Source organism: Coenobita brevimanus, chromosome 54 (genome assembly GCF_032717465.1).
Source record: "Coenobita brevimanus isolate Jiangsu-jjx chromosome 54, ASM3271746v2, whole genome shotgun sequence".
Lineage (NCBI taxonomy): Eukaryota > Metazoa > Arthropoda > Malacostraca > Decapoda > Coenobitidae > Coenobita > Coenobita brevimanus.
In genome coordinates this window covers 6,192,807-6,216,764 of record NC_137007.1, presented here as the reverse complement: position 1 = coordinate 6,216,764, position 23,958 = coordinate 6,192,807, and the positions used below count along the sequence as shown (strand labels likewise).

At 41.5% G+C, this 23,958-nt stretch overlaps 1 protein-coding gene and 1 non-coding gene across 2 annotated transcripts in view; one reads left to right on the top strand and one right to left on the bottom strand.

Annotated features, from left to right (window-relative positions):
* Edem1 (ER degradation-enhancing alpha-mannosidase-like protein 2) overlaps positions 1-23,958 on the bottom strand; it is a 99,238-nt gene that overhangs the window by 30,867 nt on the left and 44,413 nt on the right. Inside the window, exons 4-8 of the mRNA XM_080273386.1 lie at positions 21,701-21,804; positions 20,917-21,056; positions 17,791-17,902; positions 15,039-15,257; positions 1,792-1,883 (exon numbers count right to left, since the gene is read on the bottom strand). Coding sequence (XP_080129512.1) covers positions 1,792-1,883; positions 15,039-15,257; positions 17,791-17,902; positions 20,917-21,056; positions 21,701-21,804 — 667 coding nt within the window. The remainder of the gene's footprint in view (positions 1-1,791; positions 1,884-15,038; positions 15,258-17,790; positions 17,903-20,916; positions 21,057-21,700; positions 21,805-23,958) is intronic.
* Positions 12,990-13,108, top strand: LOC145401141 (5S ribosomal RNA). Its single transcript, XR_013897553.1, has one exon. It is a non-coding gene; the product is annotated as a 5S ribosomal RNA (ribosomal RNA).

Sequence of the window (23,958 nt, the reverse complement as noted above, 5' to 3'; positions counted from 1 at the left end):
AATTGCACCACCCCAGTTTCAACTGCCAGTTTGCACTCCACAGTTAATCCTTTGCATTCTAAATTCTAATTCCTTAACACTGCACAACACTACAAATTTCCGTGTGGTCTAGTGGCAAGGTATTGCAGTTTATTCACAAAAAACGAGCACGTGTGGCTTCCACTGTGATAAGCATCTGCTCACGATCGAAGTTAGGCAGTAACTGTTGATGCCTTGATGGTGACCATGAAACAGAGTTGCCAGATCGCAACAGCCACACTACCAAACTCCTCAATTTTCATTGCCAAATTTAACTTTTCATTACCTAATTCATAAAGCTAGCAATTATTGTTCACTATTTATATATACAATTGTAAATAAATGTAATCACTCTCCTTATAATTAACAGCATGTTGATTATTTTCATGCTACGTTGGCTAGCAGATTAATCAGAGAGAGCAAACAATCCACCATCTCCATCCTGTGTATCCTCATACATGTGAAAAATCCGTTTGGTAATGCATTATTCTGGTTCATTACCAAACGAATTTTTCATTACCAAACTGGCCTACATTTGGTAATGAAAAATACCAAATGGCAACCCTGACAGGGGAAAGGGGAGGAGGGAAGGGGTGAAGGGTCTGTGGTGTAACAGCTGTTCGGTGCCGCGCGGCAATTTCAAATTACGGGTGGGGAAAAATTCGGATTTTGGGGGGATTTTTTTCTTTTTTTGGCCATTTTTGGGTTCCAAAGGCCAGGCCCATTATGTCCAGTAAGTAGGGTGTTTGGAAAGTGGGCATCCAGAAAGTACAGGGATTACTATATGTCATCCTGTGCTTCAAGTGGAGCTGGAGGTGGATCAGGTGACAGTGGAAATGGTGTAACAAGGCATGAACCTGGAACAGCAGGCAGTAATGGGAAGGCCAAGCATGACTTCCACGAGAGAGTGAAAAAACGCAAGTATGATGACAAATAAAAAAAAATTGTGACGGAAATGGAGAAAAGTGCTCATAACATTGAGATATGCAAAATACATAATGTACAGTACCAGAGTCAACTATGCATAGTATGAGAAAACAGCAGTGTGAACTTAAAGCCAGTCTAGCTCTTGTGAAGAAGCATTTTGAACCAGGCACCGGAGGTAGATAAGTGAAAACAGTGACCAAGTACAGCTCAATTATGCTAGTGGTTGAACACTGTTTGTTACAGTGATTGAATACGAGGACCCAGAAAGGTGTTTGTTTGCCAGGGCCCAAAATTCAAGACCAGGCCTGCCCATTTTATGATACATTTGCAAAGAAACGTAACACTGCATCAGCCCCAGAGTTCACTGCTTTGCAGAGTTGGTTACAGAGGTTCAAAGGCAGGGCCAAAGACTAGCATGTGTTTTACCACAGGGATGCTCAGTCAGCTGATGTGGACGCTGCGGCCTACTTTATGATTTAATGTGTTAGTAGCAACATTTCAGGTAACTTTCGGACATATTTAAAGTACGAAATACACTAAGGTGGTGAGTTTTCTTCGGGGCCTGGTCCCTATTAGCTTAATTCCCATAAGGTCAATGTCCCAACTTTGGTGGAATCAACTTTGGCAGCACTTTCCACAGTCCCTATTAGACACGAAACTTGGTGCCTTACTCTATGGTGTTATCAAAGATAAATCCCCATTTTTTAACACAATATTCCACTATTTAAGACAATGGAATGATTCAGAAACAGGTACATGAAAACAAAAGCAGAAGCTGACAATCATCATACGATAATTATGTTGCTATAAATTGGCTCCTCCTAAATGTAGAGCAAAGCTTCTCACCTGAGGGATGTTGTAGAACTCTGGGGTAAAGCCAAATTGTTTCCACACCTGATGGTAGTTATACACTATCCTCTGGGCAGAGTTGATGTCCCCTGTGAAGATAGGTGTTTATTTACTTATCATATAGGATATTACCATGTTACATATAGTACAGTACTTGATATATTTTATATATCAGCACTGATATCCTATTTCTCATCTTTGCTTTTGGTTGACAGATCTAAACTATGATTTTTTGTCTCCTGCATGACAAGAATAATTTCCAATCTCTCCAAATTTACTGTTATAAGCAGTACCCTGCTTCTAGCACTATACACAGTGGGTGGTTGGGTAACCACATTCCTATGCCAATACATATATGGTTAAATAAGTGGAAAGCATACCCCAAAATTGAGTGTATGGAGATATCTGCCAGCTCCTTTGTAGCAAACACACATACTTTTATTAATTAATCATTTGAAACCTACAACATGTGCAAGGATCACAACTTTCCTGAAGTACTGAACATCAAGGGAGAAAGACCCTATATAATGTACTGTACAATGTTCTATTATGCCTCTAAAATTTGCCTACAGTGAGAGTTACCTATGCAAAAATCTGTTTTTCTACTCCAGTGGTACAAATCCACTCATCCATGTTTTCCAATATATTTCCTATAAACTTCTCACTGCACTCTCTCCATCCTACATTATTATATTTAACACTTTTCACCCTCTTGGGAACCAAATAGGGGATGACCATGAAAGAAATGCCTCTTAGGCCACCTTATCCTCACACACCTTTCTAACACTCTCAAACACTACTTTTCCTCCTTATACTGTCCCAAACTTTTCCATACACATAAGATATGCTTCTCCCAACATTACTCTAAATCTCACTTTCACAAATTTTTCCTGACTCCTTTTCACAAATTTGCTTTGGCACATTATCTATGTTCATTTTGCGTATACATCTAAACCATCTCAAGGTATTCCAAAAATACCCAGTCCATCATCAGAGTGAAGGGATTATGGTCTTCTGGTTTAGCTCTGTGTATTGAGTGATGCAAACTCTAAATGTGCTGTAAATTTTGACATGGGTTTTAAGTTACCTTATCAGGCCTGCCCAAGGAGAGGGAAACAAAATGCAGGAATCATTCCTGCCAACGTACTGACAGGGGCTCAGAAAATACCCACAAATAGGTTTGCTGAAAGTCACAGAGAGGATTTTGTGGATATCACAGAAGTAGCACATACTGAGCAGCAAGTGGAAGATGTGCTGGACCAAGCTGATGAGGAAGAGAGAGGCTAAAGAAATGGAAAGAGCACTATAGAGGGACACTGCTATATCACCAAGCATTTCTACCATACCTTGTCTGATTTCATTTTAGATTCAGCAAAACTCACAGGCAGACAAAAGTGTCAGGGTAACAAGCCTCAAAGATGATGCTTATGCCCTAAGTTCTCTTTGCAGATGATTATCTTACCAAATATATACTTTATGCACAACAGCAGAGCCACAAATAAAATAACACTTGTAACCCGCTGTGGAAACTGCACGTTGTCACTGTCTAAAATCAACGGTGACGTGGTAAAAAAAAAAAAAAAGGGGGGGGGGGGGGGAGCCTATGAACTTATATGATATAGTGTTTTGGATAATCCAAGAGTAAAAGATACTGGCTTGGAAAAGGAAATGTGTACACTATCGTATTGTTCACATCAGTATAAAGGCTCCAAATGCGCTGGCCATGGTCACCTACTGGCAGCTCTCAATGCACTATACAATATACCAAGCATTAATTGTAATTACCACTGTACATAAATACTGGGTATATGTGGCTTACTTGCTGATACTCATGACTGATTGTGCATTCAAAAGAAAGAATCATGGCAGGCTTCACTTGTCTGGTTCAATGCTCTTGGCACAAATATATCTGCATCCTAGTGCATCCTTCTTATTTTGTACAGTAAGCCCTAACTTCACATAACTAAATATCCCCAAAATTTACTATGCAAACAGAAGCTGGAGAGAGAGAGAGAGAGAGAGAGAGAGAGAGAGAAAGAGAGACTTAAGAAGCACTGTTTCACTTACTATAAGACTTGATAAAGCACACATATCCTTGCAAACCAGCCCTCACTACACTGAAAGCCACAGGGATCTCAATCTCCATGATTTTGACAACTTTCTCAAATCCAGGAAAAGCTTGTCATGTGACTGGGTTGAGACTAGAAAAACTGATCATAAACCGAAATACTGCAGACAAGAGCAGTTATTACGTGTTAAAGATACATCAGGAAACCAGCCAGGGTTATTTCTAAATGACTTTACCTACCCTTATCCAAGTACAGCATCAGAGCCCAAAACATAATTTTTGTCATTTACATTAGTAAATCAGTGATGGTATGAATATAATTATGAAATACTGTACAGTCAAGACATACTGACAACCCTGGGCCAGCTTCCCTGTCTTAGGGTATGTGGCCTCCCCTTCTTCTCCTTCATTTATTTTTTTTTTTACAAACATCACCCATATTTTTTTTTCCCCAAACATCACCCATTTTTCTTTTCTTTTAATTGAGAGCTCCAAATCTAAGTAATATCATTCACATTAATCATGCACCTGTGCTATAGCATAATTATGACGAAGGTATCATATTATGCATCATATCGGACAATATTATGCTTGCCTACGGCCTCATCACGTTCCCTGTTTGGTGATGGTGACCATCATGCACTCGATGTAGTGCTGCCTACTTCTTCCTTCACCTTTCCCTTTCTGTTTCTGTCTGCTCTCCTCTCTTCCTGTCTTCCTACTTTCCTTCCTGTCACTTTTTATTCTTTTTCTTTCCACCTCAAGTAGCTCTACACTAAGCGACAAGTCTAATGGTTTCCTGTAACCCAGGAAATCATTCACTATACAAAGCTGGGTGGCAACACTATAACAAAATCATGGGAAGATGTGGAGCCTACTATGGTGCTCATTAACTGGGTGGAGAAACACAAATGCAGGATCCACCCAGGAACCAAACCTCCACACTTTTCCCTGCAAGGAAACATCGGTTCACTGCATGGGCTAGCCCTGTTGATGGGTCTGCTTGGCAAGATTGACTGGGGATGATCAACAACAACATACATCAGAATCACTTTAGCAATCCAAACCTAAATAACAGATGATCCTTCAGCACTCAAGATTTACTCACCACTTCAGAAAGATCACAATGGAAGCAAGAAATTCAGATGCTGATGGATATCATTGCAACTGATATGAGCAAATGGGAGAAAGCACGATGCATGGCCTCTAGGAGTGATGGTTAAAGAAAGCAGCCATGACTGACAACTTAAACTCAGGATGCATTACACTTAAATGGACAATAATATCTAAGAGCTCTGTGCCATGCTTAATCTTCCTCCAACCATAGTTAAACAGGGCCAGGTCCATAGTATTCCAATAAAGGGTGTCAAAAACTGATGTGTGCATCAAGAATTTGGAAGGACTAAGTGTAAAGTGGAGGGAATGTACAAAAATGTTCTGGAAAGAGGTAGAGTTAGACAGAGTGATAAGTTAGTATGGGGTGAAAGATAAAAATGGCAGATTGCTTGTGTTGATTGGAGAAAAAGTGAGCAGATGGACAGAACACTTTAAGAAACATAGAGAATGAAAGTAATGCGAGTATAAGTGGTTGGGGAATGGCTGGGAGAAGGAGGGAAGTGAGATGGGAGGAAGAGATCAGTCAGATGGAAGTAGTGGAAGCAATGAGGAAAGTCAAAATGGAGAAAGCCCCAGGAATTGATGGAGAGTGTGGTGAAATGATGAAGCATGGGGGAGAGACAGTAGTAGAATGGATATGGAAGATGTGCAGACTGGCCTGGGAGGAAGGTAGAATCCAGGAGGATTGAAAGTCTGGTATAATTATTCCCCTGTACAAAGGAAAAAGGGAGAAAGAAGTGTGTGGTAATCATAGTAATCATAGGGACATTCGTCTTCTGCATGCAACAGGTAAAGTATATGGTAGGATACTCATTGACAGACTTAGGGAAATAACAGAGGAATTAGATAGAGAAGAAAGGGGAGGTTTGAGGAAGGGAAGAGGTTGTGTAGATCAGATATTCATCCTTAGGTCTTTGGTGGAGAAGTTTCAAGAGAAGGAAAAGAAGTTGTATGGGCCTTCAAGGATTTAAAGAAAGCATATGACAGAGTGGATAAACAAGGAATATGGAAAATATTATGAATATATGAAGTAAATGGTAAGCTGCAGAATGCCATGAAGAGTATGTATAAGGATACTATGGCTGCAATGTGTGTGGATAGTGAACTGAGTGAATTTTTCTATCCATATACTGATTGAACAACCATGCCTCCAAGGTTGTTCAATCTGTACATGGATGGGGTCATTAAAGGGATACAAGGTAGATTAGTGGATGTTGAAGCAGCCCTAAACAGAGAGGGCAATCTTCCTGTGCTGTTGTTTGCAGATGAAACTGTATTGTTAGGTGATGACGAAGGGGAACTGCAAGGCTTGGTGTATAAGTTTGGGAGAGTGTGTACGTAATGGAATCTAAAGGTGAATGTAAGGAAGAATAAAGTTATGGTCTTCGAGTCAATTGAAGTCACTGAATATACAGTGAGGCTGGATGATAAGGAAATGGAAAATGTGAGTCCATTTAAATACTTGGGTAGTATGATGAGTAAGGATGGAAGTTTGGAGGATGAAGTGCTTGAAAGGGTACAAGCAAGAAAGGCTGCTGGTTCTTTGAAAGCAGTGATAAGAAATAAGGAAGAGAGCATGGAAGTATAAAAGTCGCTCCATGGCAGTATTGTGATATCAACTCCAATGTATGGAAGTGAAGTTTGGACCTTCTTGGAAGAACACAAGTCAAGAGTGACAGCAATGGAAATAAGTTACTGTATTTGAGAGGAGTATGTGAAGTTATATAGAGAGACAGACTGATAAATGAGGAAGTGATGGAACATTGTGGTGTGGATGTAGATGTGATAGAAAGCATTAAGAGCAATACACAGAGGTGGTTCGGCCATGGATGGAGAACGAGAGACTAACGAGAAGACTGTATGTGAGTGAGGTGGAGAAGGAGAAAGAAAGGGGGAGGCCAAGGATGAGAAGGAGGGATGGGGTGGAGAGGAATGGAATGGAATATGAAGTTTAGGCCAAAGGCCAAGCACTGGGACCTGATAGGTCATTCAGCGCTTTGATGAGTGACATATGAAAGACGATAGTTTAAAAGAATGAGTATAAAAATTGAGAAAACTACTACACAATAATCATACAACTAAAATCGTAGGTAAAATGAAAACAGATGTAGTCAGCAAGCCCTAAAACATAACTATGACAACACCAATCACAGCTTGCAGTATAGCCCTGTCTCCTTTAAAAATGCCATAAGGCTAGAAACATTTGCCCTATTACGTAAAACAACTGATAGGGATCCCCTATTTGTTAAAAATTTCGCCCGAGAGCGGGCATAGGTCGGACAGTCCAATAAGAAATGCCTGCAAGTTATTGTGACTTGACAGATGTCACATTGGGGTGGGACCCCTCGGTCCAAAAGGAACCCGTGAGTCAAACGCGTATGGCCAATTCGCAGCCTAGTCAACCTCGTCTCAAAACCCCAACAAGCCTGAGAAGAGGATGACCAGGCATAAACCAATGGCCGAATCTCTATATACTTCGTGTTATTGGCCAGGAAGGGGGAAGCCCATCTCACCTGCCACTCAGACCAAACAAAGTTACGGATAACGGTCTTCAAATCAGAATAGGGAACCTTATTATACCCAACAGAAGGAAGAGAACATGCCGATTTTGCCTTTTTGTCAGCAAATTCGTTCCAATAGAGATTAACATGTGACGGTATCCAGCAGAACGAAACAAATTTATACTCTGTAGCCAGGTGCCAAAGCCAAGACTGAATCTTCCTTATTATAGGGTGGAATGTGTTAAACTGCTTAATGGCGGTCAAGCTTCCATAGGAGTCTGAATATATTGTAAACGTCTTTCCCGGCATTAAGTAAGCCTCTTCAAGAGCCTTCTCAATAGCAGTTAGTTCAGCAGTGAGAACAGACGCATTATTTGAAAGCCGTCCAAGATGTACACCCCCTTCATGGACAACAGCACAGCCTACACCAAGGGGTGACTTTGAGCCATCAGTATACAACTTTACTGAGTCTCTGTGGAGAAGGTCATGACGCAAAAACTTCGATTTAGTTTCTTCATCCGAAAAGATTTTTCTACATATGGTTTTGGGACACACATTAGGTTCTGGAATGAGCCAAGGAGGGAGACTGCTGTATTTTACTGGTTCAATTTTTTGCTCCCTCAGTGATGCGTCACCCACAGGAAGCATGCGAATCTGGAATGGTATAGAGGCTCTAGGACCATAGAACTTAGACGGGTCACACTGCAACATCAACACAAGGATTGGTGTAACGATTGCTCTTAATTTGCGCAATGTAGCGAAGCCCTAACTCATGCCTGCGTAAGTCCAGAGGAAGCTGATCTGTATCTACATATAAACTCTCCACAGGGGAAGTGCAGCAGGCACCCGAGCACAGTCGTAGTCCCGTATTGTGGAGCACATCAAGCTCATGAAGTTTGGTCTTACATGCAGAGGAATAAATTTGGCATGCATGGTCAATCTGTGACCGGCACAAAGAGTTACAGAGCCTGAGAAGGGAGTTCCTATCAGCACCCCAATCAAAACCAGAGACCACCCTAAGGATATTTAATGATTTCTTGACTTTAAGCTTCAGATAATCAATGTGCTGTGACCAGGAGAGACGTGAGTCAAAGATCATACCCAGAAACTTAACCTCCTTCTCAAAAGGGATGATGTCGTTGTTTAACTTTAAGTGTGGGACAACCTCCTGGCGTGTGCTTCTAGTGAAGCGGACTGCAACAGTCTTGGAAGGTGAAAAGCAAAAATCATTATCATCAGCCCAACAACAAATAGTATATATGGACTTCTGCAGGTGATGACTAATCTCGACTGCGTCGTAGCCAGACACACAAATTGCCATATCATCAGCATACAGGGAGCCCGACACAGGGCGGGAAATCTGGTCGAGAACTCCATTGATAGCCACAGCGAAACAGATGACACTAAGAATGCTGCCTTGGGGAACACCCTCCTCTTGCCTATAAGGGCTGGATACAACATTTCCGACACGAACCTTAATGTAACGTTCCGACAAGAAGGAACGGATAAAGCGAAACATATTTCCCTCTATGCCATATCAAGACAGCTGAAGAAGGATACTAGTGTACCTGGTTGTGTCATACGCCTTCTCGAGGTCAAAGGACACCCCAATAGTCTGACAATGGCTGGCAAAGCTTTGCTGGATTTTATTTGAGAGGATCAGGAGGGGGTCTAATGTTGAACGGTTCTTCCGAAACCCAAACTGGTAAGGAGAAAGCAGCTTTTCGGATTCTAAGTACCACACTAACCTTGCATTAACTAGCTTTTTCATCATCTTACAAACACAGCTGGTCAATGCGATAGGCCTATAGGTGGTGGCCAAAAGGGGATTTTTGTTTGGCTTGCTGATGGGAATAATGAGGGAAACTCTCCAACTGGCAGGAAAAATGCCCATTTCCCAAATTTTGTCAATGATCTTTAGAAGGAACTTCGTAGCCATAACAGACAAATTTGTGAGCACTGAATAGAGGATGTTGTCCTCACCTGGAGATGTAGAGGTAGTCAATGACAGAACGTCTTCTAGTTCCGGGAGTGTGAACGGAGCATTATAGGCAGCATTGGAAGAAGATGGAGAAGGTGGAGGCATGTCAGGAATACCATTCCCTGATATTCGAGAGGACTTGGAGACATCAGCAAAATGCCTCCCTAAGGTCTCCGCAACCTCAGCAGGATCAGTGATGAGGTTGTCACCTATTTTCAATGTCGGGTTGGGAGATGGGATAAATTTGTCTGAAAGCTTTCTAATTTTCCTCCATATAACCTTAGAGGGAGTCTTGGAATTAATGCCGTTGATGTAAGATATCCAGGAGTCCCACTTCGCCTTTCGAAAGTAGCGACGCTGCTTTGCCATGGAACGTTGGTAAATTTGGCGCGTGGCAGCTGAAGCTCTGGTCTTATAACGATGACAGCACTTTCTCGTAATTTTCCTTAGTATGGCACAGGTTTTATTCCACCAGGGGACCGCAGGTTGACGCAGTTTACGTTTCGACATAGGGATGGCCTCACGGGCACTGCCCATAATCACAGCAACAAAGAAATCATAGGCTTCCAAGTGACTACAGAAGGACTCGAAAGGCCTAGCCAGAAGTATACCGTTTTTGTAATTCAACCAATCACCCACCCGCTCCCTCCACCTAGGAGAAGAATGAGCAGGAACATTTTTCACACACTTTAGATGGATTGGGTAATGGTTGCTTCCATTCAGAAAGGGATTTACTGACCAACGAAAATCCATTAGGATGGAGGGAGAACACAAGCTCAAGTCAACAGCGGAGGAGGCTCCACTACAGACATTGTGGTAAGTCATAGAGCCATCATTGTAAAATGAGATATTATATGATTGGAGTATGTCATATACAATCCTCCCACCAGCATCCAAAACTGTACCACCCCATAGCGGATTATGGGAGTTAAAGTCTCCAAGAAGGAGAAAGGGGACAGGAAGCTGACGGATTAAGTCTTCAATGTCGTGCTCACTGAAACCACCACCAGGTGGAAGATACAAGGAGCACACCGTGAGCGAATATTCCAATACAACTGTAACAGCAACGGCTTGAAGAGTTGTCTGCAACTGAACAGAAGAGTGCTGCAAGGACCTGTGAACAATTATTGCTGTACCCCCATGCGCACGATTACCTGGCGGAAGGGGAGACCCGTGAAAGGCATAATTCAATCCAGGATTGTATACCTCAGAGCCCAACATGGTCTCCTGGAGACAAACGATACCTGGATCAAAGTCATGTATCAGAACTTTTAGTTGCTCAGACCTAGAGCGAAGACCCTTACAATTCCACTGCAAGATGTCAGAATGGAAAATTACCTGTTAACATCGGAAGTCCCAACCTTTCCTTTACGCGGTTGGGAAGATGAAGGCGCACGTTTGGTATCACTGTGCAATGGCAGACGACGGCTCCTCACGGACTTGTCAACAACAGATTTGGTGACTGGGATCTTAGAGGTTACAGACGAAACTTCCACTGGAGGAACTTGAAGTTGACTACTTAGTGCGGGGTTTTGGGGGAGTCCAAGAATTGTACTTCCCGGTGCCAACTTTACTTGGTACATCAACAGTTTTGTGGGAATGCGGGGACCCTGACGAGCCTCCAGAGGGAAGACCGGCACTTGTGCTGAAGTACCTGGTGCAGTAGCCGGAACTCACACACGGGACTCCGAAGAAAAGGTAGGCCTAGCAGCGTTTAATTTATTCTCTCGATTAGGGGCACGTTTCATATATGAATAGGGTGCCTTCTGCTGATGGCCATCTGATACTCCCAGAGGAATCTTGCTAGGTGGAACGTCCGTTGAGTAGTGAGACTCAGTAGACCCTCGGGGACGTTTCTGGTGTGACTGAGATGGAAAACTTGGAGACTGCTTAGTCGGAGAACGTATATGTGTGACTGTCTTTGTAGACTCCGAGGACTCAACAGAGGGGGCAGCTGATGATTCAGGAGAAACAACTGACGGGCTAGGATGAATGCCTGTTGAGTCAATTGTTTCACATGAACGTCCAAGGTGCCTCTGATGCAATGTAAATATTTTAGGTGTTCTTGTTGGAGAATCCATGGGGGCATGGACTTCTACGGCATGAACTCTTGTAGTTAATGTTTCCGGTCTTTCAGATGAGGATACTGTGGAGGGCCTATCTGACACGGTTGACAAAACGGAAAACTTATTCCAGACAGGAATATAAGAAGCAATCGGAAGAGAGCGGGAAGAAACTTTTGTTGGCTGAGGAAGGTGAGAAGGTGCTGAAGCCGAACCAGATGTGGAGTTGGAAGAATTAGGGCAGAGGGAGGAGGCAAATGTCTTAGCCCCACCATCCTTCTCTTGTCTAAACAGAAGTTCCCGTCTGGCACTACCCAGGCTAATGAACTGTGAGTTAGCCAACTGAAGAATATCCTGCTCAAGGTGGTACCTCCTACATTGTCGAGAACTTAGGGAATGAGCCTCCCTTCAGTAAAAACAATAGGGATCCAACTCACACTCAACAGTAGGATGTGAGTCCAGGGCAGAGCAATGACCGCACCGGGAACGATTTGTACAGTTCTTCCTCCCGTGACCAAACTCATAACATGAGTAACACTGCAGGGAACGGTCAACAAAAGGTTTTACTTGAAGGGACAGAGGGCCAATTTTAACACGATCTGGGAGATAAGGACCATAAAAGGTGAAGACGATCATGTTACTATTTCCTCTGATCTTCGATACTCGCTGGACATTATCAGGGCACAAATCAAGAATGTCATCTTCTGAAAAAGCATACAAATCCTGATTATAGACACGCCCTTTGCTGTAACTGAATGTTCGCTGCGGTTTGATGGTCTCAAAGAGGCCATCAGAAGGGCAAGGTAGATGGAGAAGCATCATGGCCTGTGTCAGATCCTTTGCTCGAACTAACACTCTTTTACCATACTTCTTGAGGTTACCCTCAGGAAGCATTCCAATTTCTTTCTCTAGGTACCTAGCAGCGTGGATGAAGTTTCCTCTCCCTTCTCTATAATATGCCACAAACCAGTAAGGTGTGGGGGCGTGGCGCACCTTAGGAACTCGCTCTTCAGCATCATCAAAGATGTTGGGGCAATAGTCATTTTCACAATCCATTACGTTGTTTGATCGGATCAGCTCAACAGTACAGTTGGCCTCCCCTAGAGAAAGAGAATTCCTTGCCTCAAAAGCGGCTTTGGCTGAACTGCCAGAAGTAAAGGTCACGTAACACCAATTGGACCTACAGTCATCATCATATCTCAGATGGATACGAACAACTGTTCCAAATGGTTTGAAAAGAGAGTGAATGGCACGGTAGGAAAGAGATGTAAACACATTAATCAGCTTAAGTGTATCCAGATTATAAGAAATCTCAAAAGACTTGATAGGTGACTCGCGGGGTCTACCAGCATCATTAGTAGCAGCAGCAGGAGTGCGAGCTCCAGCCTGCACTTGCAAAGAACCACCATCACGACCAGAGGGTGATGTCTCGAGGGTCTGGTCAACCTCCCCTCGAGGACCAATGGTATAACGGCCATACCACGTTGAGTACACCGCTTCCCGTCCGATCAGCGAAGTTAAGCAACGTTGGGTCTGGTTAGTACTTGGATGGGTGACCGCCTGGGAACACCAGATGCTGTTGGCATCCCTACGTGTCAAGTGGGGTTGGTGGAGGATTAGTGCCCCTCCCTGTAAAACAATTAACTCTAAGCCCTTGGCCACCCCGTGTGGGATACATGGCGTCTGGCAATGAATGAATATCCATATAGAATGGGTTGATAATAAATGGCTCCAGAGGCCAGGAGCAACCGCCTACCGGGAATACGAGGGGACCGAGCGCTGGCCGCCGCGAGCGGGGTACCTCGTCCCGTTGGGGGCTTCTCGGTTGAAGAAGAAACCCCGCATGATCCGAAAGTTTGCCCACGGAGGAGCTAAGACCCCCTTCCCCAGTGCATCCCAGCCCAGACACCCAACCATCCAACACAGGACAACCCCAGAAGGTGATCTCTCTGGCGGGCGGCACTGTTGACCCACACTGGCAGCCTAACTCCGGGAACCATTTAGTCTGGTCTCTCACTGACGACCTTACTAGCATGGGTAGCCCTCTCCCCCCGAGAGGGGCGGAGCAGGGGCTGAAGCCCCCTCTAGCCTCGCTCGCCAGGTCACAGGGACACGCAAGCCCCCCCACCACGACAAGGCGGTTCCCACCGGGGGGGGGGGGGATGGAGAGGTATACAAGAGAAAAGGGTGTGAGCTTGAAAGAGGGCTATGCATGGTACGGGAAAGGGCGACATAGAAGTGATTTGTTTGTGGCCACCCCTTACAGGATTAAGGCGTCTGGCAACAGATAGACAGATAGAGAGAAAAATTGAAGATTGTCCTACAGTACAGTACTGGGAAATTACTGTCCAGGACACTGTATACTGGGCTCTCCCTGTATTTCCATACTGTATACTGTATTTATTACTCCATACAAATTATACTTTTATGGAAATGACTGTCTGGGTATGTATAATTTTTATGCTGCAAAAAATGAATTTAAGCAACTGAGGTCTGCGCAAAATGAGGAGTCACTCTACCTTACATAAAACCTAAATAATACCATCAAGTTAGTGAAAACTACAATAATTCTTCAAGCAATATTTTACCTAACACATTTTCACTATCAAGCTGTTGATCAACACTGAAACACTCTTTTAATAAAAGTCCACTTTTCATCATTAACTAGTAAAGATTGAAATATTTCACATTAGTGTTAATCTCTGTATGTAATTACAGTACTTACTCTTAATTATTTATGAACTTTACAATTGAATGCATACAGCATCAGTAACATTTTGATACTTGTTTGTGGCTTTGAATATCATTACCTGCATTTTAATATTTGAGAAGATACCTGTACAATGTACAGTATATACTGTACAGTACTTGTCCTTGATAGAATGCAACCCTTAGTGTGACTTTCCTGAACACAATAGCTTTTAAGAACACATCTACAGTGTTAGGTGAGAAGCTATTATGTTTGTGTGAAATGCCTTTATGCATTTTTAAGTTGACTGAGTATCTGAAATAAAAGGCAATAATATAATGAAGAACTACATAAATATTTTCATGTCATTTTTTAATAATACTTTTTGCATCTCATTCAGTTTATATGTCAGACTAAAAGGTTGAAAACGCAGTTCTATTCTACAACCAGTGTCCAACACCTGTACACTCGACTTAGGTATCATAAGTAACAGCAAAGCTACAGCGAAAAGATGATGAACATATAGCATGGTAAGGCCAGTTCAGAACAGGTCTGTGGGTAACAATCCCCCCCTCACACAGCCAGTCAATCAGCATCATGGAGAGAAATCTTCACTTGGTGCCAGAGGTCTAGCAAGCTTCATATGACTTTACTTACATTTGAGTTCTCATTCCTTTTCCACTTCAATTAGTGACTGATCTGCAATGTGTCCCAAGCCTCACTGCATTTCATATAAGTTACAATATAAGCAGTTTATCAATCAGTTTTCTTTAAGGACCATAACTACTGTATGTAACAGTAAAGGGGAAAAATACACAATACATACCTACAATGGTGAGAACACCTGGCCAATATGCCTCTAGAGACTGAAATACAGCCATTGTGACATAACCTTTGGTCATCGTTGCCCAAAGGTGCCAATCATCATGCCGTAGGTGCTTCTCAACTGCTTCCCTTGCCTCCTGAAAGATACTCAGTAGCTCTGGGCGCCTCAATAGGGACGCCCCCTTGGCCAAATACTCAAAGTATGAGTCCACCCCTGCACCTATAGAGGTAAAGCAGAATAGGAAATTATGCAAAAGAGACTGTACAACAGATCCTTGCTCGTTATAGTTTAGAAAACTGGCAACTGTAAATGATTCTGCCACTGACAGACCATCAATATTATTGTGTCCAATATGGTGGTCCCTTCGTTATCATGCACAACTGGCACAGAACATGGCACGTGATAACATAATTGCACGATAAAGAATGCACAGAACCTATGGGATTTATCCTAACTGGTACCAGGCATCTCAAATGCAAGCCCAAATTATCCCCTTTTAGACAACTTAGAACAACTAAATACATACATACTATTATGGTATTAGAAACACACAGAAAAAATGATGAAAAGGGTACAATAAGGAAGAAACCCCTACCATAGAAAAACCAGATGATGGGTTTGAGGTAAGAGGTTCTGAGGCTAAAGAGTGGAGAGAGGGTGTTCTCCACCACCTGGGTTAACTTTTCAAGTAAGGCCTCATCTTTGAATCCCTCAGAGACATCAGAAATCAAATGACACAGCTCCATCACTGTCGATAGCTCAGGTGTGTGATGGTGTTTTTTTTTTTTGCAAAAAAAATGCACAATAATGGCAGCAGTGCAGATTTTCATTTTGCAGTGATAATGAAAACCACTATACGGCAACAATGTGAATGATAACCAAGGGATCACTATACAGTACATCCCATGGTTATCATGCTCTTGGTTATAGAGGTTTTTGTTTATCGCTGCTAAATGAAAATCTGAACTCTTGCCGTTATTGCACATGTTTTGGCTAAAAAAATTCGTTATTGCATTCCTCAGCTGGTTTCTGTAAACAATGATGATGCAAAATTTGAAGTTTCTGATGGATTTGAGGGATTCAAAGATGAGACCCTACTTGAGGACATAATCCCAGGAGGTGGAGACTGATAATGCAATACCTGGCAATAACTGAGTCTCCAGTTTGCCTTGTGGTAGACATGTGGTAGCTTTGATGGCCTAAGTTAGTGCCTTGCACATTATATATGATCAGTGTTATGGTAAAGTGCATTATGGGTAAGCTGACTATACAGTACTGTCCTTAGAAAAAAGTAATAACATAATCAAACTCACAGAAGTTACCATCAGTGACAATCTGATGCCCTTTATTTAAATAAATAATCCAATCCTTCTGGAATCTAAAAGCCTAGGGATAAATTATTCAAACAAGACATTAAAGTTGAGGATGACCGGTAACTTGTCCCTGAGTGGCAATACTTGTATGTATGCAATAATTCCAACAACCCCATATCTAAACCCTTACGGGCCATACACTGCATCTGGCTGGATAGCCTTTTATGGGCCATACACTGCATCTGGGTGGAAAGCCTTAACCCATTACATGACTCAACACCCATTTCTTATCAAGCATAAATTATGAAAAAGATACTTATAGCTGAGATCATCTAAAGGTCCTTTCACAACAATAGGCACTTGTAGAGGTGGAATATGGTGCTCAATAATGACTGTGTAGGCATCATGAACTGACGCACCACTCCTGCCTCAGAACCACTGTTTATAATGTGTTTCATCACCCCATTCGAAAGCTCTTGCATGCTCGGACACTGCAGGTGCCCAATGATTGTGCGAAAGCAACTTAACCCCTGCTGAGCTCCAGACTTGATATGAGGCATAATGAAGGACTGCATGGGCCAAGCTGCAAGCCTCATATGACAACTTACATTTGTTATTAAACAATAATCCCCTTGAAGGTAAATGGCTTTACAAAGAATCAGCCCAGCAGAGGATAAGACAACTAAAATAAAGTTCAATGACCTGATATTACTGACTCAAGTCAAGGAACTTCTGTAAGTAAAGACAAAATTCTAAGGACAGACTTGTCACTTATGAACCAATAAATATTTTGGAAGAGTTTTTTTTCTTTCATATTATATTTACTGTACTTACTGTACTAAGAAGTTTCACCAACAAGTAAACAAACATGGCTGGTGTGATACAGGGAGGTTATTCAATAGGATCGAATGTAACAAATGTCCCTTTACAAACTGAACTGGCTTCATAAGATCTAAAAGCAATGGTAAATAGTTAAACATTTGGGAAATAGCTTTGAGGAAAATGAACTCATAATTACTTTGTTTGATGTTCCAAACATTTTCATAAATGTTACATAAAACACACTTGCAGCATAAAGTTATAATAATTATTTTGTGAACAACTGTATTATAATCTTTTCAACACAATATATACCATTTTATTCTTAAGCTGTAAATGATTAAACTGCACCCTTCTGTCCTGCTTAATAAGTGAACATCAGGAATCATGAAAAACAGATTAATTAGTTACTCAAGATTATAAAGTAATATCTTCAGATCATGAACTACCTAACAGAGGTAAATTATTGAGGCTTTAATTTGGTACCAGTATAACCAAGCTTGCGATACCTTCTAAAGACTTATAATAATTTCAAGGTTAAACTTTTTTTTTTTTGGGGGGGGGGGAGGGAGTCCTTATTAGGCTGTGGAAAGCACAACTTCATTTGTTTGACTCCTTACCAATTCCTGAGTCCTGTGCAGTCCACCTGCCTGTCAACACATCTATATGGTTGCCCAAGAGGTTGAGTGGGGACCGGTGCTGCCAGATGGCATGAAGAGCTCGCAAGGCAACCTGCAGTGCAATACTATATTTAAAATTTATAAAATTCTGTACCTACAGATAATGTGCGAGGATGTTTACAAAAGCATGTATGCATGTTGTAATATTTGTAGGATGGAAAGGTTTAGGGTGGAAAGGGTGTGAACAAGGTGTGTATAGAGATGTCTTCAACCCCACTGAGTTCTGTAGTAAAACAATTTGAAAATAAATTTTTTCCTAAGGACTTTTTAAAGTTTATTAGGAGTGGCAGAGAAGTACTTGAGGGTGGTGAAGGACATATATGACGATAGTGTAACAGCAGTGAGATGTGCAGTAGGAATGACTGAGGGTTTCAAGGTGGAGGTGGGATTGCATCAAGGATCGACTTTGAGCCCCTTGTTTGCAACGGTGATGGACAGATGGACAGATGAGATTAGACAGGAGTCTCCGTGGACAATGATGTTTGCGGACGACATTGTGATATGTAGTGAGAGCCAGGAGGAAGCTGAGGCAGAGCTTGAGAAATGGAGATATGCACTGGAGAGAAGGGGAATGAAAGTAAGCAGAAGCAAGACTCAGTACACGTGTGTAAATGAGACAGTTGACAGGGGAACCGTGAGGCTGCAAGGTGTAGAGGTGGCAAAGGTAGATGAATTCAGATACTTGGGGTCAACTGTACAAAGTAACGGAGAGTGTGGTAGACAGGTAAAAAGAGAGTGCAGGAGGGATGGAGTGGGTGGAGAAAGGTGACAGGAGTGATCTGTGACAGAAGGGTCTGCAGAAATAAAAGGGAAAGTTTATAAGACTGTAGTGAGGCCAGCGATGTTGTACGGAATGGAGACAGTACCACTGACAAAAAGAAAGGAGGCACAGTTGGAGGTAGCAGAATTTAAGATGTTGCGATTTTCACTAGGAGTGACGAGGTTAGAAATGAAGATTAGAGGGACAGTGCACATAAGTCAGTTTGTGGACAAAGCTAGAGAGGTGAGACTGAGATGGTTTGGACATATGCGGAGGAGGGATGAGGAGTATGTCGGGAGGAGGATGCTGGAAATGAAGTTACCAGGCAGGAGAAAGAGAGGAAGGCCAAAGAGAAGGTTTATGGATGTAGTGAAGGAGGACATGTGGGTGGTAGGTGTAAGAGAAGAAGATGCAGAAGACAGAGTAAGATGGAGACAGGTGATCCGCTGTGGCAACCCCTAAGGGGAAAGCCGAAAGGAGAAGAAGAAGAAGTAGACTAAACACTTCGTTAGAATAAATAAGGAGGAGGAATTTTTGTTTTATTCCTAAGACCAAATAAATACTAACAATAATTCTCTATATTGCAGTATATGGCAATCCCATCTGTGTCCTGATTGGCTAGCTATTATGACATCATTAGCTCCGCCCCCTTACCACGCATGTCATGGCAGGAAGGCGGTTTGTTTGTGTTTACATTCCATATTTGTAGCAATGGTGTGTTGTGCTGTCACTACGTGCAAAATTAATTCGAGAAACAGAAAGAAGTTTGTATCTTTTCATGTTTTTCCGCGAAACCAACACAAGGTATTACGATAGTGGCTAGACGCCCGCAAAAGAAAAGATCTATCTCACATCAAGCAAGTAAAACCATGGCACTTTATTTGCTCTATGCATTTTTCCCTGCAGAGTTTTAACTTTCACTTGTCACACGACAATATCAAGCTCTTTATAAAGCAAAGCTCATGCCCTACTTTAAATCTACCATGACTAAGAAAAAACATTTGCAATCCTGTTTCACATGAAGATCATACTGAGTCGGTATTTTACCAGTGCCGACTTTTTGCTTTCAGAACATTAGATTCTTAGGGGAAATAAAAGATTTACGCATTCAGTACCTTTTCTATTATCCATTAAGTAACACTATGTTAATTTCAGCATTACTTGATATATCTCTAGATTTTATTGTCACTGCTGTGGATGTTCCATATTTTCATAAGACTAGCCTACTGTTTTCATTGCACAGAATGGGCTACTGAATATACAGGTTGTCTCCTAAGTTTTGTCATTAATGTTATGTATGAAATAAATTATGTTTGTATGGAATACTGCATTAGTTTTCCAAAACATTTTTCTTTATTTACATGGTAGAGACAGTTTTCTATGAATACTAATACTGAACAATAAATCTATCTATCTATCTATAGCCCGATGCCCTAATCCCGCAAAGGGTGACCACAGACAAAACACTCCCAAGTCGCTCTGTCACCCACCATTTGACTACCTTCCCCCCAACTCGTTCCCCCCTCCCTCATATACCTCTCAACTCCATCCCTCCAATAAAAACATATGTTAATGTAACTTTTTTTTTTCTTAGAATGTCCTGATTAATCATAAACAGAAGTTAATGACAAAACTCACAGGACACCCTATACAGTAACACGGATTTGTTACTGTGTAATTAACAGCACTTGGTTCTATCATTTAAATTCTTATATAATCAAGGTTCTTATCAATAATGCCTCATGCTATGCCTTCCTTAATGCAAAGTTTGACAGGATAGTCTTTCAGATTACACTTAGTGATCACAGTACGGCATGACGGAGTAAGGATTAAAAGGGACATTTTTTTATTCCCCTTAGTTTTGGTTAGCTTTGTTTCTAAGCTTAACTGGTTACTGCAGGTTCCTCAACTGGGTATTAGCTTTCTTAATATAAGTGCATTATCAGTTTAATGCCATTTTTTCCCCCTCGAAGCTACTGGCTAATTACATCTGTCTGTGCGTGAATGGATAGGCTTTGTTAAGGGGGTTTGGCCAGGGTGAGCCTGAGTAAATGATGCCAACTAGTCAATCTCCTTGAGCCCTAGATGCACACATCTCTACACACACCTTGAGTGTGAAAAGCTCTGTAAGTGAATGGTCCAACTGAATTTTATCTAAAAGTTAATGTAATGTGTACAGCATATGCAATTCTGGCTTACATGCAGTTTTTCCAGGTCCCAAAAGTCAGGTGAGTAGAGATTCAGTTGTACAATATTTTACTCGACAGAAACAGAGATCATACGACTGCCCTGTCCTCTATACTAACCTGCTCATACACTGGATCTCCAGTAAGCCTGGAGAGTGTGCCAAACTCAATGATGTAGGTGCCAACCCCAGCAGTGCAGGTGATTGGCGTTTCCCCTTCTGGCACTCCCTCACGCAAATTGACTGTCCCGTAAGGCATCCCTGCACAACAAGAGCAAGGCCAGAGATGGAGGTATAACACAGTTACTAGATAAAACAAACAAGTTCAATAAACTGCACTCAGAGAGCACCATCTGTGAATGGCTGGGCAAGTAAAAAGGTATTTCTTAAGTTGACTAAAATCCCTAGGGACAAGATAAAACCTGTACAAGTATTCCCTGTGTATTACAAAAGATAAGAGCAAAAGACTGGGAGTGGGCAACTAAAATCTCCTCTTCCCTTTACTGTACAGAGTAAGTATACGATGACCCCAACATCTGTGTTGCATGGAGCCATATAGCACCAGTAACATATAAGGGATGGGAAGATTATATTGCACTCTTCCTCTCATTCACATCAAAACAATTCCATGTCCTTAACTGCAAGCCTGTGTTGCAGCATAAAATTGTTAGAAAATGTACTGGTAAAAAGGCTCATTATTTTCTTTGGTCATATGTCTGAGAATGTACTGTCATTTACCTGTGACTGATATGACCATTAAATGTTAAAGTCTGCCACATACGTGCTGAGTGCAAATGACTGTTTTCACTGTACAGTAATCTATATGAGTGAAGCCAGTCAAATGGCAGATATAACTAATGAAAGAATACCTGAAAAATGTTACAATACTTTGCTAATAAAATTACCTGTGGGAGTGTCAAAAGCTGGAAGGAGTCTGTTTGCTACATCCCTGGCCACCCTCAGCAATGGACCAGCGCATGGCCATCCTTCCTCTACATTGATGCCCATTCTAGAACCACAGAGATTATAAATCATATTATGAGGATCTATGATGCCAACATTTCAAGGATATAGTAAAGCATAATGTACCAAGTACCAAAGTGAAGAAAAAATATGAGTACAACTGCAAGACGTGGAATTTGAAGATCATGAACAAGTATGACAAGATCAACTAAGAGTGAATACTTCTATGTTGATGTTATACATGTATGGTGCAGAAATTAATTACTGTACCGACTTCTCCATACAAAGCTTTTTTTTTTTTTTTTTTTATGGCAGTAGTGAAACATATGTAAGAGTAAATGGATAATAAAGTAGCTCATTATTTGTACTGGAGAGAGACAAGAGTATGGGAACATGAGTCTCCTGTTACGTGATTTCTGAGACCATGAAAAAACAAACAACAATGGAATTCACACATTACTGAGCGTTTTACGGGGAAAATTAAAATGGAACCAGATCCCTTCAGAACTCAGTCATAATATCATTCATTAATCATTCATTTATAATGGTTCAAACATGCCTGAGTGAATTGGCCTTGGTCACCTAATGGCAGATCTTCATGCTGTTTGATCTAGAGAGGTGTCTCTATTCAGTCCCTTATATCTGAGCTAACACTCTATGATCTCAGACCAGGTCTTTTTTTTTTTATCTATTGTGAGATGTGGGCCCGTAGATTTACCATCAGGATTTCAGGCTGATCCTAAAGACTCTGCATTACTACTGGATACTTTATTGGAAGCTAAAATGTTACACCCAAGGAGTGTAATTGATCTCTAACTCTCAAACAATCTTTCAGGGCATGGGCAGAGAGTTTCCATTTTGTGTGTTGCCCAGTGTCATCCCTACACTGTTTTATTGATAGAACTGTCTCTTCAGCAGAATTTGCAAGAGGTCTGCTGGCCTCAGTCTGACTCAGGAAGTCCACAGATGTCTCAGTGCGAAACATCCAGTTGCTTACTCGTGCATTTCTCTCCCCGTGTGTATGAAGCAGATATCTCTCTCTCTCTCTCTTTGCTACTAGAATTGACAGTAAACAGACTTGAAGTAGGGCATGTTCTTGACCTCGCTGCAACCAAAACATGAGATGCGGGCATGCAGATGTACAGTACTACCATGATTTCAGGTTGAGCTAAAAGACTCCATATTACTACTGGATGCTTTACTGGGAGCTTAGATGTTACACCCATGGAGTGTAGTAGATAGAACTGTCTCTCTAGCAGAATTTGTAAGAGGTCTGCTGGCCTCAGTCTGGCTCAGGAAGTCCACAGATGTCTCAGCAACGTAACATCTGGTTGCTTATTGATACATTTCTCCCCCCCCCCCCCCACCTGGGTGAAGCATATATTTCCTGATATTTTTTTGCTGATACTGAGATTAACTGAAGACAATTTAAATAGTAAAATAACATTGATTTTATAAGTGAATGATAAGAAAATTATATGACAATAAATAATACTAATAATAAGAGTATACTAGGTAACAGGGAAAATATCAAAGTAACTTAATGTACATAAATAAGAGAATGATACCATATTGATATAATGTATGTTACAGTTATGAATAATAAAATTACAAAACAGGTTGTTATGCAGGAATCACAATAGTATCGTGAAAGAATATAAAGAATATAGTCTCGTAATAAATAAATAACGTTCATGTAATTAGTTGGGCATCCACGTCTTCACGCATATCAACACTGCATAGTTGAGGCAGGGTGGGCAATGTGGTTTGCCTACTTCATTATACAGTAAAAGTCCTCTCATTCAACATATTCAGGACCAGGCAGGCGCCGAAACAGCAAAAACTGCCGGATGACCGAGAAAAACGTGGTAAAAAGTTTCTAGCAATCATGGTCGGTCACCCTAATGCAATTACAGTGTCTTGCATGTATTATTGGTCAACCCTATGCACTAAATATTTAATAAGTAACTTATATTTAATGTATTTAATGATACAATACACATGAACTTACTTTAACCTAAACCATCATAGTTACAGAAAAAGATGTAATTCTCCTAAATGGTTTGACCACAATTGTTCTAGAGTAACAGAACATAAAACAAATGCCTATAACACTTATACAGGGACCAAAACCAAAGAAGCCTTTAACTATTATAAAAATATCAGAAACCAAGCCAAAACTATTAACAATCTTTCTAAA